Source organism: Cherax quadricarinatus, chromosome 11 (assembly GCF_038502225.1).
Source record: "Cherax quadricarinatus isolate ZL_2023a chromosome 11, ASM3850222v1, whole genome shotgun sequence".
Lineage (NCBI taxonomy): Eukaryota > Metazoa > Arthropoda > Malacostraca > Decapoda > Parastacidae > Cherax > Cherax quadricarinatus.
Genome location: NC_091302.1, coordinates 16,837,813 through 16,856,751, shown reverse-complemented (window position 1 = coordinate 16,856,751; position 18,939 = coordinate 16,837,813). Strand labels below are relative to the sequence as shown.

At 37.7% G+C, this 18,939-nt stretch overlaps 1 protein-coding gene across 1 annotated transcript in view; it reads right to left on the bottom strand.

Annotated features, from left to right (window-relative positions):
* Positions 1 to 18,939, bottom strand: part of LOC128687704 (protein turtle homolog B) — a 188,139-nt gene that overhangs the window by 83,437 nt on the left and 85,763 nt on the right. The window contains exons 4-6 of the mRNA XM_053775306.2: positions 16,686 to 16,837; positions 4,996 to 5,140; positions 1,871 to 2,001 (exon numbers count right to left, since the gene is read on the bottom strand). Of these exons, the coding sequence (XP_053631281.2) occupies positions 1,871 to 2,001; positions 4,996 to 5,140; positions 16,686 to 16,837 (428 nt within the window). The remainder of the gene's footprint in view (positions 1 to 1,870; positions 2,002 to 4,995; positions 5,141 to 16,685; positions 16,838 to 18,939) is intronic.

The window sequence follows — 18,939 nt, the reverse complement described above, 5'->3', positions numbered from 1 at the left end:
GCAGGTCCTCATTATTTGTGAAAATAAGGTACAGTGTGAGGCTTCACTGTGTTGTGTGATGTGACAGATTGTTAGTGAAGCTTCATTGTATTGTGTGATGTGACAGGTTAGTGAGGCTTCACTGTGTTGTGTAATGTGACAGATTGCTAGTGAGGCTTTATTGTTGTGTGATATGACAGGTTGTTTGTGAAGCTTCATTGTGTTGTGTGATGTGACAGGTTAGTGTGGCTTCACTGTGTTACTGGGTGAGGCTTCAGTATGTTGTGTGATGTGACATTGCAAGGCTTTATTGTGTTGTGTGATATAACAGGTTTTTTGTGATGCTTCACTGTATTGTGTGATGTGACAGGTTGTTTATGAGGTTTGTCTCTCTTGCGTCCTTCATAAATAATCCATACTGGTCTAGCGCATTATTTTGATCATAGTATAATAATAATAATGTTAATAATAATAATAATAATAATAATAATAATAATAATAATAATAATAATAATAATAATAATATTATTATTATTATTGTTATTATTATTATTATTATTGTAATTAGAGGTGCATGATGTGATGTCGTTGTGTCCAGGAGCCACTTGGTGCATATTATGTGTAAAAAGCTGTTACTGATTTTACCAAATATATTTATCACGAAAATATTGCTAGCCATTTACCACAGAAAGTGAATCCTCTCCCTTTTGTTGAGATCAGTTACTAACATGCACGTTAAGAGCTGTCTAAAGAATTGCAATGTTAATAAATTACCGAATACGTTTAATACTTCTTTATAACGTTGCTTCTTAGGGAAAAAATATATAAGTATCCACTGGCGGGGTCTTAAGTCACAGGAGACACTCAATGGAGGGAGGCTTTTCCCTGGCTTCCCGGTCCTTCCAGTAAACAATAAATATACCACCGTTAACCTTCTCTCGCCGAACAAGTGATATCCGAGCCTTTCCTGGTGCTATCGAAACCTAATTTAACATTAAATAAGAAAAATATTACTTTTAGATTTGCAGGGAACGTTCAGCAATTGACGTTATGAACTGCGTAAGAATATTAGCGTAGTAAAATGGGTTTAGTCCAAAATATTCATGTTTTAATTCGTTTTTTATACGCATATCCCAGTCATTTTTTTTAAATCTCCCAGTAGAAATGCCTTTTCTTTTTTAGTATTTTAAGTTATGATAGGTTAGGTTAGCATAGGTTAGGTTAGCTTTAGTAAGGTTAAATTAACTTAGGTTACATTAGGTTTGCTTAGCCTAACCTAACTAAGCTAATCTAACGTTAGATTAGGTTAGCTGAGTAAAATACATTTGCAACAATTGGGTATCGTTATCAACGAAACATTTCACCTGCTCTGCAGGATTCCTCAGTTAGATATTGGAGACAGAAGAAGTGGAGAGACGAAGATGATGAGATCAGTCCTTCAGCCTTGAAGAAGTTGTTTTGATGTGGTCAGTCCTTTAGCCTTGAGAAATGTTCCGCTCCATAGTCTTTGAGACTGTGAAGCTGAACACTTCTCATGGCTGTAGGAATATTTACCTCATCTTTATTTCTCCATTGCTTCTGCTGCCTCCAATTTAGTCACCTCTGTTTTCGACTGAAGAAACCTGCAGAGCAGGCGAAACGTTTCAAAAGTTAAGATACCCAATTGTTGCATATGTGTCTTACTCATCTATTTTCTGGTACAGAATATGCTAATATACGTTAGATTAGATTAGATGAGGTTAGGGTAAAAATATTTGGTTAAATTAGAGTCATATATATTAATGAAATAATCCGGCTATGATGCTTCTGGCAACGTGACACCAGGAAATGCTCAAATCTGCACACGTGTCACTCCGACTCACTGGTGGACAGAAGAAAAACAGTCTTTTACCTCATGTAGCCAAACAATCTTGTAGACGCCGGGATTGGATCTGATGGAGCACTCGAAGTACACATCATCTCCCTCCTCTATGTTGCTTAAGTTCAGTGATCGTCCAGGGTGCAGGCTGGCAACAGGAACATCTGGAAACAGTCACTCCCAAAATCAATGTTCGTGCAAAGCATATGATTAATTTGTAAATCATGACTTAAGACGACGTTGCACTGTTCTGGAACTTTATCATAGTATTATAACTTGATACTAGTCGAGGATGGAAAGCATTGTTGCCTATAGATTCCTTTCAAAATTATGAATTGATCCAGCACTTTTTATACAAAAGACTACACATGGATATAGATAAACAAGAGATAAGAGTACACATACAGACAAACAAAAAGAGGTGATAAGGCTCGTGGAGCAGGGAGAGTGCATCTAGTAGCGACCAGTGAAGAGGTGGGGCTAACTCTACTCACCTAATTGCAATCGCAATTAAGTGAGTACAGTTAGGTGAGTACACACATGGTCTCACACCCATCTTTGCCATGGATGGTTTGAGCCTCCCGTCTATCTTTTTGGTTATTCATTTACAGTCGATTATTACTGCTAAAGCTCCTTGGCTGTGAGAGGAGACAACAGGGTCACACTTGGTGCCACTGATTGAGACGTGAGAAGAAGTTGTTTCCGAATTAATAATATTAGAAGTCTCGTACCTCAGCGGACTCACGAGCCGCAGGGCCACGGTTCAAGCCTCGTCGAACTTTCGAACCTTTCGGCAACCTTCCTTATTATTCATTGACAGTCGTTCATTATGACGTTCATATATATATATATATATATATATATATATATATATATATATATATATATATATATATATATATATACATATATGACACTGTGCTCTTGGGAGATTCTGAAGAGAGGTTGCAGAGGTTGGTGGATGAATTTGGTAGGGTATGCAAAAGAAGAAAATTAAAAGTGAATACAGGAAAGAGTAAGGTTATGAGGATAAAAAGATTAAGCGATGAAAGATTGAATATCAGATTGGAGGGAGAGAGTATGGAGGAGGTGATTGTATTCAGGTATTTAGGAGTGGACGTGTCAGCGGATGGGTCTATGAAAGATGAGGTGAATTATAGAATTGATGAGGGGAAAAGGGTGAGCGGTGCACTTAGGAGTCTGTGGAGACAAAAAACTTTGTCCTTGGAGGCAAAGAGGGGAATGTATGAGAGTATAGTTTTACTAACGCTCTTATATGGGTGTGAAGCATGGGTGATGAATGTTGCAGCGAGGAAAAGGCTGGAGGCAGTGGAGATGTCATGTCTGAGGGTAATGTGTGGTGTGAATATAATGCAGAGAATTCGTAGTTTGGAAGTTAGGAGGAGGTGCGGGATTACCAAAACTGTTGTCCAGAGGGCAGAGGAAGGGTTGTTGAGGTGGTTCGGACATGTAGAGAGAATGGAGCAAAACAGAATGACTTCAAGAGTGTATCAGTCTGTGTTGGAAGGAAGGCGGGGTAGGGGTCGGCCTAGGAAAGGTTGGAGGGAGGGGGTAAAGGAGGTTTTGTGTGGAGGGGCTTGGACTTCCAGCAGGCATGCGTGAGCGTGTTTGATAGGAGTGAATGGAGACAAAGGGTTTTTAATACTTGACGTGCTGTTGGAGTGTGAGCAAAGTAACATTTATGAAGGGATTCAGGGAAACCGGCAGGCCGGACTTGAGTCCTGGAGATGGGAAGTACAGTGCCTGCACTCTGAAGGAGGGGTGTTAATGTTGCAGTTTAAAAACTGTAGTGTAAAGCACCCTTCTGGCAAGACAGTGATGAAGTGAATGATGGTGAAAGTTTTTCTTTTTCGGGCCACCCTGCCTTGGTGGGAATCTGCCAGTGTGTTAATATATATATATATATATATATATATATATATATATATATATATATATATATATATATATATATATATATATATATATATATATATTATATATATATATATATATATATATATATATATATATATATATATATATATATATATGTATATATATACATATATATAACAACACTGCACTAGCCTAGCCAAGGACTCGAACCCATGCTGCTCTGGCCTGCCTCATGGTGGGCGAAAACACATGACGCCCTAATCATATATATATATATATATATATATATATATATATATATATATATATATATATATATATATTCTTTCGCGCTTTCTATGCGACGCCAGGAGCAATGTAATGTTGCAAGGGTAACAACAGATAGTAGAAGGAAAAAATTCTCTCTGAGGCAAGGGAGAAGCATAAAGTGTCTGACCATGTCACAATCTGGTGTGACATGGTCAGAAGCCTCAAGCGTCATGTCATGTCACAATCTGATATGACATGGGCAGATGTGTAAAGCGTCAGCCCATGTTACAATCTGGTGTGACATACTTTGACACTTCACCCTTCTGAACTGCCTCAGAGGGAATTTTGTCCTCATCTGTTGTTAACCTTCCAACATTACATAGCTTCTGATGATGTACAGAGAATGCGAAAGATCTTGACCTAAAGATTTCCATCCCATGTGGCTCGTTCTGCATTGCTAAGGTCTCCTGTTTGCGACTGTTTTCCAAAATCACAAAAAGAGTGATTTTGAATCGTAAACAGAAGTGTGGCTAGCCGCAGTTCTGCTAATGATCCTGCGTCACTATACCCACCCCTGTGAGAACAGGACAGTGTACAGATCCCTCTGTCCACTTAATCATCAATATTATGTGTGTGTGTGTGTGTGTGTGTGTGTGTGTGTGTGTGTGTGTGTGTGTGTGTGTGTGTGTGTGTGTGTGTGTGTGTGTGTGTGTGCTTCCGTGAGTTACTGTAAAACGAATGTTGAGTACATCATTATTAGTAGGAGTATATTATGACATACGCCGAGTGCGAAAGATACTGGTCAAACAGGGGGCCATAGTCTCCAGACTGGTTTAGTTATGTAAATGATAATACTTATAATAATGATAATAATTATTATAACAGTAATAATTTCGTTATTATTAATATTATTATTATTCATATGAAAAAGTAAATGTGTAGCTTGTGATCAGAATAAACATGGAAGTTATAAAGAAAGAGACTGGTAGCAGCCGGCGATGCATACTCACAGTAGACATCGAGGAGCCACTCGTCTACGAGCGGCTGTGTGCTGAGAGCTGGTGAGTGAGCCAGGCAGGACAACACACGACCTGCGTCACCAATCTCAGGTGTAAACATCAGCTCACTGCTCGTTACATTACCGTCGTGACTCAACTGGCAATATAATACATATATGTATATGATGTGCCAAATAAGTAAAATTGGTCAATTAGCAAGAACTCATTTAAAACAAAGTCTATTCTAAAATTTTCTCTTATATTTTTGAAGACATATTTTTTTCATTTATGTTAATGTACCAAAAGAATCTTAGAAAAATTACTTAACCTTATTATAACAAGTCCAATTTAATTTAGCCAAGTCCAACTAAATATATTTTAGATATGTTTACAATAATTTAATAATAAACAAGCACAATAAAATATACTTTTCTCGTCAGGATCACAATGATTTTCGCGAAATTATTGCACACTCACACATACATACAGATATTATATATATATATATATATATATATATATATATATATATATATATATATATATATATATATATATATATATATATATATATATATATATATATATATATATATATATATATATATATATATATATATATATATATATATATATATATATACATATATATATATATATATATATGTAGGTAGTAGGTTGGTAGACAGCAACCGCCCAGGGAGGTACTACCGTCCTGCCAAGTATGTGAAACGTAAGCCTGTAATTGTTTTACACGATGGTAGGATTGCTGGTGTTTTTTCTGTCTCATAAACATGCAAGGTTTCAGGTACGTCTTGCTACTTCTGCTTACACTTAGGTCACACTACACATACATGTACAAGCATATGTAGTAAGCTATGCGTGTTGTAAGAGGCGACTAAAATGACAGGAGCAAGGGGCTAGTAACCCCTTCTCCTGTATATATTACTAAATATGAAAGGAGAAACTTTTGTTTTTCCTTTTGGGCCACCCCACCTCGGTGGGATACGGCTGGTGTGTTGAAAGAAAGAATATATATATATATGTCGTGCCGAATATGTAAAACTGGTCAATTAGCAAAAACTCATTTAAAATTAAGTCCTTTCTAAAATTTTCTCTTATACGTTTAAATATATATTTTTTTCATTAATGTTAATGTAGAAATTTTTAATTTTGCTCCAAAAGAATCTTAAAAAACTTACCTAACCTTATTATAAGAAGAAAAATTTATTTTAGCCTAACCCAACTAAATATATTTTAGATTTGTTTACAGTAATTTAATACTAAACAAACACAATGAAATATATTTTTTTTCGTTAGGTTCAGAATGATTTGGGCGAAATTATTGCATACACAAATTTTCGCTTGTCCTATATGGCAAGATGAACGTTGCTACTTAAGCCAAGGTCGCAAGTTCTGCCTATTCGGCACGACATATATATATATATATATATATATATATATATATATATATATATATATATATATATATATATATATATATATATATATATATATATATATATATATATATATATATATATATATATATATATATATATATATATATATATATATATATATATATATATACATATATATATGTCAGTAAATAAGTAGGTTTAAACCCAAAGTTGCATAATAACCCCTGAAATAAACAGATGTTTGGTTTAGGTTAGTAGAAAATTCAACAAAGAATTTAACATTGGTAAATACAGTAATAACTTTAATAACAATGGTAAATATATCACAAATTTTAACATGACCTTCATCTTCTTGTTCCTATGGTCATTATCCATCGTCTCATTATGGCAATTATTCACTTAACCTGTCCTCAAAGATTAATCAAACATTCTGTTATTAATCAGTCATTATATATGATTAATCAATCTGTAATTATAGTAAATAAATTATCAACATAGTGTTATAGAAAATAACTGGGGGGTATCATTAAATTATATATCATTACACATAAATCAATAATTCACCGTGTTAAATGATCACCCAGAGTGTCATTAAAGTAATTAATCAATCACCCTGTAATTATGATAGTTAATTTGTCAACTTGTAATTATAGTAATTATTTAACCAGCCTGTCGTTATTGTAACTAATAAATGAACCTGTCGTTACGATAATGAACCAACCATCTTGTAACCGCAGTAATTAAATAACAAACTTGTCAGTATGGTTATTAGTCAACCAAGGCGTCACTGTTGTAATTATTCAACCATTGAGAATTCATGATAATTAAACAACCTATCATTGTAGTAATCAACCAATCTGTCATTAAGGTAATTAATCAAAAAACCTGTCATTAAGGTAATTAATCAAAAAACCTGTCATTAAGGTAATTAATCATCCAACCTACAGTTAAAAGTAACTAATCAACCAACCAATCATTAAGGTAATTAATCAACCACCTTATCATTAAAGTAACTAATCATCCAATCATTACGGTAACTAATCAATCATTTAGAGTTATAATGAAAAAAATCATTATATCAATTAATCAAACCTATCACTATAGAAATCATTTAAAAATTGTCATTATAATATTTACCTAACAATGTTATAATGGAATTAAGTATGACGAAATTTTTTCTCATTATAGATAATGAAAATATAATTTAATTAAACAAGCAAATTCTCACAATATTAATTATTTTATATATTACGTTACACGATATATAGAGTTTTGTACATTTATTGTTGCATTCCTACACTCCTACAGTAGTGTTGTATTCCTATACTCCTACAGTTAGTGTTGTATTCCTATACTCCTACAGTAGTGTTGTATTCCTACACTCCTACAGTAGTGTTGTATTCCTACACTCCTACAGTAGTGTTGTATTCCTACACTCCTACAGTAGTGTTGTATTCCTACACTCCTACAGTAGTGTTGTATTCCTACACTCCTACAGTAGTGTTGTATTCCTACACTCCTACAGTAGTGTTGTATTCCTACACTCCTACAGTAGTGTTGTATTCCTACACTCCTACAGTAGTGTTGTATTCCTACACTCCTACAGTAGTGTTGCATTCCTACACTCCTACAGTAGTGTTGTATTCCTACACTCCTACAGTAGTGTTGTATTCCTACACTCCTACAGTTAGTGTTGTATTCCTACACTCCTACAGTAGTGTTGTATTCCTACACTCCTACAGTAGTGTTGCATTCCTACACTCCTACAGTTAGTGTTGTATTCCTACACTCCTACAGTAGTGTTGTATTCCTACACTCCTACAGTAGTGTTGCATTCCTACACTCCTACAGTAGTGTTGTATTCCTACACTCCTACAGTTAGTGTTGTACTCCTACACTTCTACAGTTAGTGCTGTATTCCTACACTCCTACAGTAGTGTTGTATTCCTACACTCCTACAGTAGTGTTGTATTCCTACACTCCTACAGTAGTGTTGTATTCCTACACTCCTACAGTAGTGTTGTATTCCTACACTCCTACAGTAGTGTTGTATTCCTACACTCCTACAGTTAGTGTTGTACTCCTACACTTCTACAGTTAGTGCTGTATTCCTACACTCCTACAGTAGTGTTGTATTCCTACACTCCTACAGTAGTGTTGTATTCCTACACTCCTACAGTAGTGTTGCATTCCTACACTCCTACAGTAGTGTTGTATTCCTACACTCCTACAGTAGTTTTGCATTCCTACACTCCTACAGTAGTGTTGTATTCCTACACTCCTACAGTAGTGTTGCATTCCTACACTCCTACAGTAGTGTTGTATTCCTACACTCCTACAGTAGTGTTGTATTCCTACACTCCTACAGTAGTGTTGTATTCCTACACTCCTACAGTTAGTGTTGTACTCCTACACTTCTACAGTTAGTGCTGTATTCCTACACTCCTACAGTAGTGTTGTATTCCCACACTCCTACAGTAGTGTTGTATTCCTACACTCCTACAGTAGTGTTGTATTCCTACACTCCTACAGTAGTGTTGTATTCCTACACTCCTACAGTAGTGTTGTATTCCTACACTCCTACAGTTAGTGTTGTACTCCTACACTTCTACAGTTAGTGCTGTATTCCTACACTCTTACAGTAGTGTTGTATTCCTACACTCCTACAGTAGTGTTGTATTCCTACACTCCTACAGTAGTGTTGTATTCCTACACTCCTACAGTAGTGTTGTGTTCCTACACTCCTACAGTAGTGTTGTGTTCCTACACTCCTACAGTAGTGTTGTATTCCTACACTCCTACAGCAGTGTTGTATTCCTACACTCCTACAGTAGTGTTGTATTCCTACACTCCTGCAGTAGTGTTGTATTCCTACACTCCTACAGTAGTGTTGTATTCCTACACTCCTACAGTAGTGTTGTATTCCTACACTCCTACAGTAGTGTCGTATTCCTACACTCCTACAGTAGTGTCGTATTCCTACACTCCTACAGTAGTGTTGTATTCCTACACTCCTACAGTAGTATTGTATTCCTCCACTCCTACAGTAGTGTCGTATTCCTACACTCCTACAGTAGTGTCGTATTCCTACACTCCTACAGTAGTGTTGTATTCCTACACTCCTACAGTAGTGTTGCATTCCTACACTCCTACAGTAGTGTTGTATTCCTACACTCCTACAGTAGTGTTGTATTCCTACACTCCTACTGTAGTGTTGTATTCCTACACTCCTACAGTAGTGTTGTGTTCCTACACTCCTACAGTAGTGTTGTATTCCTATACTCCTACAGTAGTGTTGTATTCCTACGCTCCTACAGTAGTGTTGTATTCCTATACTCCTACAGTTAGTGTTGTATTCCTATACTCCTGCAGTAGTGTTGTATTCATACACTCCTACAGTTAGTGTTGTATTCTTACACTCCTACAGTTAGTGTTGTATTCCTACACTCCTAAAGTAGTGTTGTATTCCTACACTCCTACAGTAGTGCTGTATTCCTATACTCCTACAGTAGTGTTGAATTCCTACACTACTACAGTTAGTGTTGTATTCCTACACTCCTAAAGTAGTGTTGTATTATTACACTCCTACAGTAGTGTTGTATTCCTATACTCCTACAATAGTGTTGTATTCCTACACTCCTACACTAGTGTTGTATTCCTACGCTCCTACAGTAGTGTTGTATTCCTAAACTCCTACAGTAGTGTTGTATTCCTACACTCCTACAGTTAGTGTTGTATTCCTACACTCCTACAGTAGTGTTGTATTCCTACACTCCTACAGTTAGTGTTGTACTCCTACACTTCTACAGTTAGTGCTGTATTCCTACACTCCTACAGTAGTGTTGTATTCCTACACTCCTACAGTAGTGTTGTATTCCTATACTCCTACAGTAGTGTTGTATTCCTACACTCCTACAGTAGTGTTGTATTCCTACACTCCTACAGTAGTGTTGTATTCTTATACTCCTACAGTAGTGTTGTATTCCTACACTCCTACAGTTAGTGTTGTATTCCTATACTATTACAGTAGTGTTTTATTCCTACACTCCTACAGTTAGTGTTGTATTCCTACACTCCTACAGTAGTGTTGTATTCCTACACTCCTACAGTAGTGTTGTATTCTTACACTCCTACAGTAGTGTTGTATTTCTACACTCCTACGGTTAGTGTTGTATTCCTACACTCCTACAGTTAGTGTTGTATTCCTACACTACTACAGTAGTGTTGTATTCCTAAACTCCTACAGTTAGGTTTGTATTCCTACACTCCTACAGTAGTGCTGTACTCCTACACTCATACAGTAGAGTTGTATTCTTACACTCCTACAGTTATTGTTGTATTCCTACACTCCTACAGATAATGCTGTATTCCTACACTTCTACAGTAGTGTTGTATTCCAACACTCCTACAGTAGTGTTGTATTCCTACAGTTAGTGTTGTGTTCCTACACTCCTACAGTTAATGTTGTATTCCTACACTCCTACAGTAGTGTTGTATTACTATACTCCTACAGTTAGTGTTGCATTCTTACACTCCTACAGTTAATGCTGTATTCCTACACTCCTACAGTAGTGTTGTATTCCTACACTCCTACTGTAGTGTTGTATTCCTACACTCCTACAGTAGTGCTGTACTCCTACACTCCTACAGTAGAGTTGTATTCTTACACTCCTACAGTTAATGCTGTATTCCTACACTCCTACAGTTAGTGCAGCATTCTTACACTCCTACAGTTAGTGTTGTATTCTTACACTCCTACAGTTAATGCTGTATTCCTACACTCCTACAGTAGTGTTGTATTCCTGCACTCCTACAGTAGTGTTGTATTCCTACACTCCTACAGTTAGTGTTGCATTCTTACACTCCTACAGTTAATGCTGTATTCCTACACTCCTACAGTAGTGTTGTATTCCTACACTCCTACAGTAGTGTTGTATTCCTACACTCCTACAGTAGTGTTGTATTTCTACACTCCTACAGTTAGTGTTGTATTTATACACTCCTACAGTTAGTGTTGTATTCCTACACTCCTACAGTAGTGTTGTATTCCTACACTCATACAGTAGTGTTGTATTCCTACACTCCTACAGTAGTATTGTATTTCTACACTCCTACAGTTAGTGTTGTATTCATACACTCCAACAGTTAATGCTGTATTCCTACACTCCTACAGTAGTGTTGTATTCCTACACTCCTACAGTTAGTGTTGTTTTCCTGCACTCCAACAGTTAATGCTGTATTCCTACACTTCTACAGTAGTGTTGTATTCCTACACTCCTACAGTTAGTGTTGCATTCCTACACTCCAACAGTTAATGCTGTATTCCTACACTCCTACATTAGTGTTGCGTTCCTACACTCCTACAGTAGTGTTGTATTTCTGCACTCCTACAGTAGTGTTGTATTCCTACACTTCTACAGTTAGTTTTGCATTCCTACACTCCTACAGTAGTGTTGTATTCCTACACTTCTACAGTTGGTGTTGTATTCCTACACTCCTGCAGTAGTGTTGTATTCCTACACTCCTACAAGTAGTGCTATATTCCTACACTCCTGCAGTAGTGCTGTATTCCTACACTCCTACAGTAGTGTTGTAGCCCTACACTCCTACAGTTAATGCTGTATTCCTACACTCCTACAGTTAGTGTTGTGTTCCTACACTCCTACAGTAGTGCTGTATTCCTACACTCCTACAGTAGTGTTGTATTCATACACTCCTACAGTTAGTGTTGTACTCTTACACTCCTACAGTTAGTGTTGTATTCCTACACTCCTACAGTAGTGTTGTATTCCTACACTCCTACAGTAGTGCTGTATTCCTATACTCCTACAGTAGTGTTGAATTCCTACACTCCTACAGTTAGTGTTGTATTCCTACACTCCTAAAGTAGTGTTGTATTCCTACACTCCTACAGTAGTGTTGTATTCCTATACTCCTACAATAGTGTTGTATTCCTACACTCCTACACTAGTGTTGTATTCCTACGCTCCTACAGTAGTGTTGTATTCCTAAACTCCTACAGTAGTGTTGTATTCCTACACTCCTACAGTTAGTGTTGTATTCCTACACTCCTACAGTAGTGTTGTATTCCTACACTCTTACAGTTAGTGTTGTACTCCTACACTTCTACAGTTAGTGCTGTATTCCTACACTCCTACAGTAGTGTTGTATTCCTACACTCCTACAGTAGTGTTGTATTCCTATACTCCTACAGTAGTGTTGTATTCCTACACTCCTACAGTAGTGTTGTATTCCTACACTCCTACAGTAGTGTTGTATTCTTATACTCCTACAGTAGTGTTGTATTCCTACACTCCTACAGTTAGTGTTGTATTCCTACACTCCTACAGTAGCGTTGTATTCCTACACTCCTACAGTAGTGTTGTATTCTTACACTCCTACAGTAGTGTTGTATTTCTACACTCCTACGGTTAGTGTTGTATTCCTACACTCCTACAGTTAGTGTTGTATTCCTACACTACTACAGTAGTGTTGTATTCCTAAACTCCTACAGTTAGGTTTGTATTCCTACACTCCTACAGTAGTGCTGTACTCCTACACTCCTACAGTAGAGTTGTATTCTTACACTCCTACAGTTATTGTTGTATTCCTACACTCCTACAGTTAATGCTGTATTCCTACACTTCTACAGTAGTGTTGTATTCCAACACTCCTACAGTAGTGTTGTATTCCTACAGTTAGTGTTGTATTCCTACACTCCTACAGTTAATGTTGTATTCCTACACTCCTACAGTAGTGTTGTATTACTACACTCCTACAGTTAGTGTTGCATTCTTACACTCCTACAGTTAATGCTGTATTCCTACACTCCTACAGTAGTGTTGTATTCCTACACTCCTACTGTAGTGTTGTATTCCTACACTCCTACAGTAGTGCTGTACTCCTACACTCCTACAGTAGAGTTGTATTCTTACACTCCTACAGTTAATGCTGTATTCCTACACTCCTACAGTTAGTGCTGCATTCTTACACTCCTACAGTTAGTGTTGTATTCTTACACTCCTACAGTTAATGCTGTATTCCTACACTCCTACAGTAGTGTTGTATTCCTGCACTCCTACAGTAGTGTTGTATTCCTACACTCCTACAGTTAGTGTTGCATTCTTACACTCCTACAGTTAATGCTGTATTCCTACACTCCTACAGTAGTGTTGTATTCCTACACTCCTACAGTAGTGTTGTATTCCTACACTCCTACAGTAGTGTTGTATTTCTACACTCCTACAGTTAGTGTTGTATTTATACACTCCTACAGTTAGTGTTGTATTCCTACACTCCTACAGTAGTGTTGTATTCCTACACTCATACAGTAGTGTTGTATTCCTACACTCCTACAGTAGTATTGTATTTCTACACTCCTACAGTTAGTGTTGTATTCCTACACTCCAACAGTTAATGCTGTATTCCTACACTCCTACAGTAGTGTTGTATTCCTACACTCCTACAGTTAGTGTTGTTTTCCTGCACTCCAACAGTTAATGCTGTATTCCTACACTTCTACAGTAGTGTTGTATTCCTACACTCCTACAGTTAGTGTTGCATTCCTACACTCCAACAGTTAATGCTGTATTCCTACACTCCTACATTAGTGTTGCGTTCCTACACTCCTACAGTAGTGTTGTATTTCTGCACTCCTACAGTAGTGTTGTATTCCTACACTTCTACAGTTAGTTTTGCATTCCTACACTCCTACAGTAGTGTTGTATTCCTACACTTCTACAGTTGGTGTTGTATTCCTACACTCCTGCAGTAGTGTTGTATTCCTACACTCCTACAAGTAGTGCTGTATTCCTACACTCCTGCAGTAGTGCTGTATTCCTACACTCCTACAGTAGTGTTGTAGCCCTACACTCCTACAGTTAATGCTGTATTCCTACACTCCTACAGTTAGTGTTGTGTTCCTACACTCCTACAGTAGTGCTGTATTCCTACACTCCTACAGTAGTGTTGTATTCCTACACTCTTACAGTTACTATTGTATTCCTACACTCTTACAGTTACTATTGTATTTCTACACTCTTACAGTTACTATTGTATTCCTACGCTCTTACAGTTACTATTGTATTCCTACACTCTTACAGCTACTATTGTATTCCTACACTCTTACAGTTACTATTGTATTCCTACACTGTTACAGTTACTATTGTATTCCTACACTGTTACAGCTACTATTGTATTCCTACACTCATACAGCTACTATTGTATTCCTACACTCTTACAGCTACTATTGTATTCCTACACTGTTACAGTTACTAGTGTATTCCTACACTGTTACAGTTACTATTGTATTCCTACACTGTTACAGTTACTATTGTATTCCTACACTCTTACAGTTACTATGGTATTCCTACACTCTTACAGTTACTATTGTATTCCTACACTCTTACAGTTACTATTGTATTCCTACACTCTTACAGTTACTATTGTATTCCTACACTGTTACAGTTACTATTGTATTCCTACACTGTTACAGCTACTATTGTATTCCTACACTCTTACAGCTACTATTGTATTCCTACACTCTTACAGCTACTATTGTATTCCTACACTGTTACAGTTACTATTGTATTCCTACACTGTTACAGTTACTATTGTATTCCTACACTGTTACAGTTACTATTGTATTCCTACACTCTTACAGTTACTATTGTATTCCTACACTCATACAGCTACTATTGTATTCCTACACTCTTACAGCTACTATTGTATTCCTACACTGTTACAGTTACTAGTGTATTCCTACACTGTTACAGTTACTATTGTATTCCTACACTGTTACAGTTACTATTGTATTCCTACACTCTTACAGTTACTATGGTATTCCTACACTCTTACAGTTACTATTGTATTCCTACACTCTTACAGTTACTATTGTATTCCTACACTCTTACAGTTACTATTGTATTCCTACACTGTTACAGTTACTATTGTATTCCTACACTGTTACAGCTACTATTGTATTCCTACACTCTTACAGCTACTATTGTATTCCTACACTCTAACAGCTACTATTGTATTCCTACACTGTTACAGTTACTATTGTATTCCTACACTGTTACAGTTACTATTGTATTCCTACACTGTTACAGTTACTATTGTATTCCTACACTCTTACAGTTACTATTGTATTCCTACACTCTTACAGTTACTATTGTATTCCTACACTCTTACAGCTACTATTGTGTTCCTACACTGTTACAGTTACTATTGTATTCCTACACTGTTACAGTTACTATTGTATTCCTACACTGTTACAGTTACTATTGTATTCCTACACTCTTACAGTTACTATTGTATTCCTACACTCTTACAGCTACTATTGTATTCCTACACTGTTACAGTTACTATTGTATTCCTACACTGTTACAGTTACTATTGTATTCCTACACTCTTACAGTTACTATTGTATTCCTACACTGTTACAGCTACTATTGTATTCCTACACTCTTACAGCTACTATTGTATTCCTACACTGTTACAGTTACTATTGTATTCCTACACTCTTACAGTTACTATTGTATTCCTACACTGTTACAGTTACTATTGTATTCCTACACTCTTACAGCTACTATTGTATTCCTACACTGTTACAGTTACTATTGTATTCCTACACTCTTACAGTTACTATTGTATTCCTACACTCACACAGTTATTGAGTTTTGCGCTCTGATGGGACAATTTTTGAAGTTTATCTTTGGAATGGGACGATTATAGAAGTTTGCCTCAGAGATGGGATAACTGTTGAAGTTTGTGTTGGAATGAAACAATTGTTCATGGTTATGGAAGCCGGGAATCATCAACAGCGAATTTAGAATATAGAATAAATATACTTAATCCGAAGATGAAGGTGAAGATAAAAATTAACAGGTGAGCAACAGCGTGAAGGGGAACAGTTGTGTAGCAGTCAATGTTTGTTGAGTCAGGAAAGTATTGAATAGCATGTATAGTGTGTGAGTATTGTATGTAGTGCAAGTATCGTACGTAGGGTGTGTGAGTATTGTATGTAGAGTATGTGAGTATCGTATGTAGGGTGTGTGAGTATCGTATGTAGAGTGAGCATCGTATGTAAAGTATGTGAGTTTGTAGAGCGTGTGAGCATCATATGCAGAGTGTGTGAGTATGAAGAGTGTGTGAGTATGAAGAGTGTGTGAGTTTGATAATAAATGTGAGGAACTCATCAACATTGTACGGTGAATGTAGGAGGCAGTGTGACGTATGTACAGTGGGCGAAGGTGACGGTAAGAGTGAGGAACTCACCTTATCAGTGTGTGTGGTGAGCCTTGTGTTGGCCAGGTGCCAGGTGATGGTTGCAGGGGGCCTGGAGCCAGCTGCCTGACACACAACAACGTACTGCCGGCCAGCGCTGACTGGATCCCGGCTCGTCAACAGACGCACCCACAGCGGTGCAACTATTGACGTAAGATGAGATCAGAGTCAGTGATTATGCGTAACTCTCCTTGTTAAATATTCAAGGCTAAGAAACATTCAAAGGGAGATGTTATGAAACAGGTGAAGGGCTCTTGATGAGAGGAACTAGAGCTGTCATCATACCCTGGTTACCTCTCATTCCTTAGGTACAGTATGAACCTTGAGTTTATCGTTTCTAGCATTATAATAATAATAATAATAATAATAATAATAATAATAATAATAATAATAATAATAATAATAATAATAATAATAATAATAATAATAATCTTTACTGACATCAACGCCACAGCGCTCACATCCGGCCTCCTACATAGAAAACTAATGGCAGTTGTGGGTGACAGCTTTCACAGGAACGTGAAGGTTGTCACCCACAACTGTCGACTAGCGCCCGTCTAACTATTTACTGCTGGGTAGGTCTCACCCTACCCAGGATGCAACCCAGGCTTTACGTCACACGTTTGCTAAATTGTGTGTCACTGTGTTCACTGTACTGTGTGTCACTGTGTTCACTGCACCTGTGTGTCACTGTGTTCACTGTACTGTGTGTCACTGTGTTCACTGCACTGTGTGTCACTGTATTCACTGCACTGTGTGTCACTGTGTTCACTGCACCTGTGTGTCACTGTGTTCACTGTACTGTGTGTCACTGTGTTCACTGCACTGTGTGTCACTGTGTTCACTGCACTGTGTGTCACTGTGTTCACTGCACTGTGTGTCACTGTATTCACTGCACTGTGTGTCACTGTGTTCACTGCACCTGTGTGTCACTGTGTTCACTGTACTGTGTGTCACTGTGTTCACTGCACTGTGTGTCACTGTGTTCACTGCACTGTGTGTCACTGTGTTCACTGCACTGTGTGTCACTGTGTTCACTGTACTGTGTGTCACTGTGTTCACTGCACCTGTGTGTCACTGTGTTCACTGTACTGTGTGTCACTGTGTTCACTGCACTGTGTGTCACTGTGTTCACTGCACTGTGTGTCACTGTGTTCACTGTACTGTGTGTCACTGTATTCACTGCACTGTGTGTCACTGTGTTCACTGCACCTGTGTGTCACTGTGTTCACTGTACTGTGTGTCACTGTGTTCACTGCACTGTGTGTCACTGTGTTCACTGCACCTGTGTGTCACTGTGTTCACTGTACTGTGTGTCACTGTGTTCACTGCACTGTGTGTCACTGTGTTCACTGCACTGTGTGTCACTGTGTTCACTGCACTGTGTGTCACTGTGTTCACTGCACTGTGTGTCACTGTGTTCACTGCACTGCGTGTCACTGTGCTCACTGTACTGTGTGTCACTGTGTTCACTGCACTGTGTGTCACAGTGTTCATTGCACTGTGGAACACTGTGTTCACTACCCTGCTTGCCACTGTGTTCATTGCCCTGCATATCACTGTTTTAAATGCATTGTGTTCACTGCACAGTGTTCACTGCTCTGCGTGTCATTGTGTTCACTGTCCTGCGTGTCATTGTGTTCACTGCACTGCGTGTCACTGTGCAAGACACTGCGTGTCACAGTAATAGCACTTGTCAATCCAGTAAATTGCGAAGCATTAAAGTTTAGGGAAGAGACCTGTTGATGGTAATGAATGTGGTGGTAATGACTGTGGTGGTAATGACTATGGTGGTAATGATTATGGTGGTAATAAGCGGCGGTAATGAATGTGGTGGTAATGAGAGTGATGGAAATGACTGTGGTTTAATGAATGTGGTGGTAATGAATGTAGTGGTAATGACGGTGGTGGTAATGAATGTGGTGGTAATGACGGTGGTGGTAATGAATGTGGTGATAATAAATGTGGTGGTAATGATTGCGGTGGTAATGAATGTGGTGGTAATGACTATGGTGGTAATGAGTGGAGGTAATGATTATGATGGTAATGTGCAGCGATAATGAAAGTGGTGGTAATGAATGTGGTGGTAATGACTGTGGTTGTAATGAATATGGTGATAATGAATGTGGAGGTAAAGAGAGTGGAGGTAATGAGTGATGATAATGAATGTGGTGCTTATGAGAGTGATGGTAATGTATTTGGTGATAATGAAATAGGTGGAAACAAGAGTGGTGGTAATGAAAGT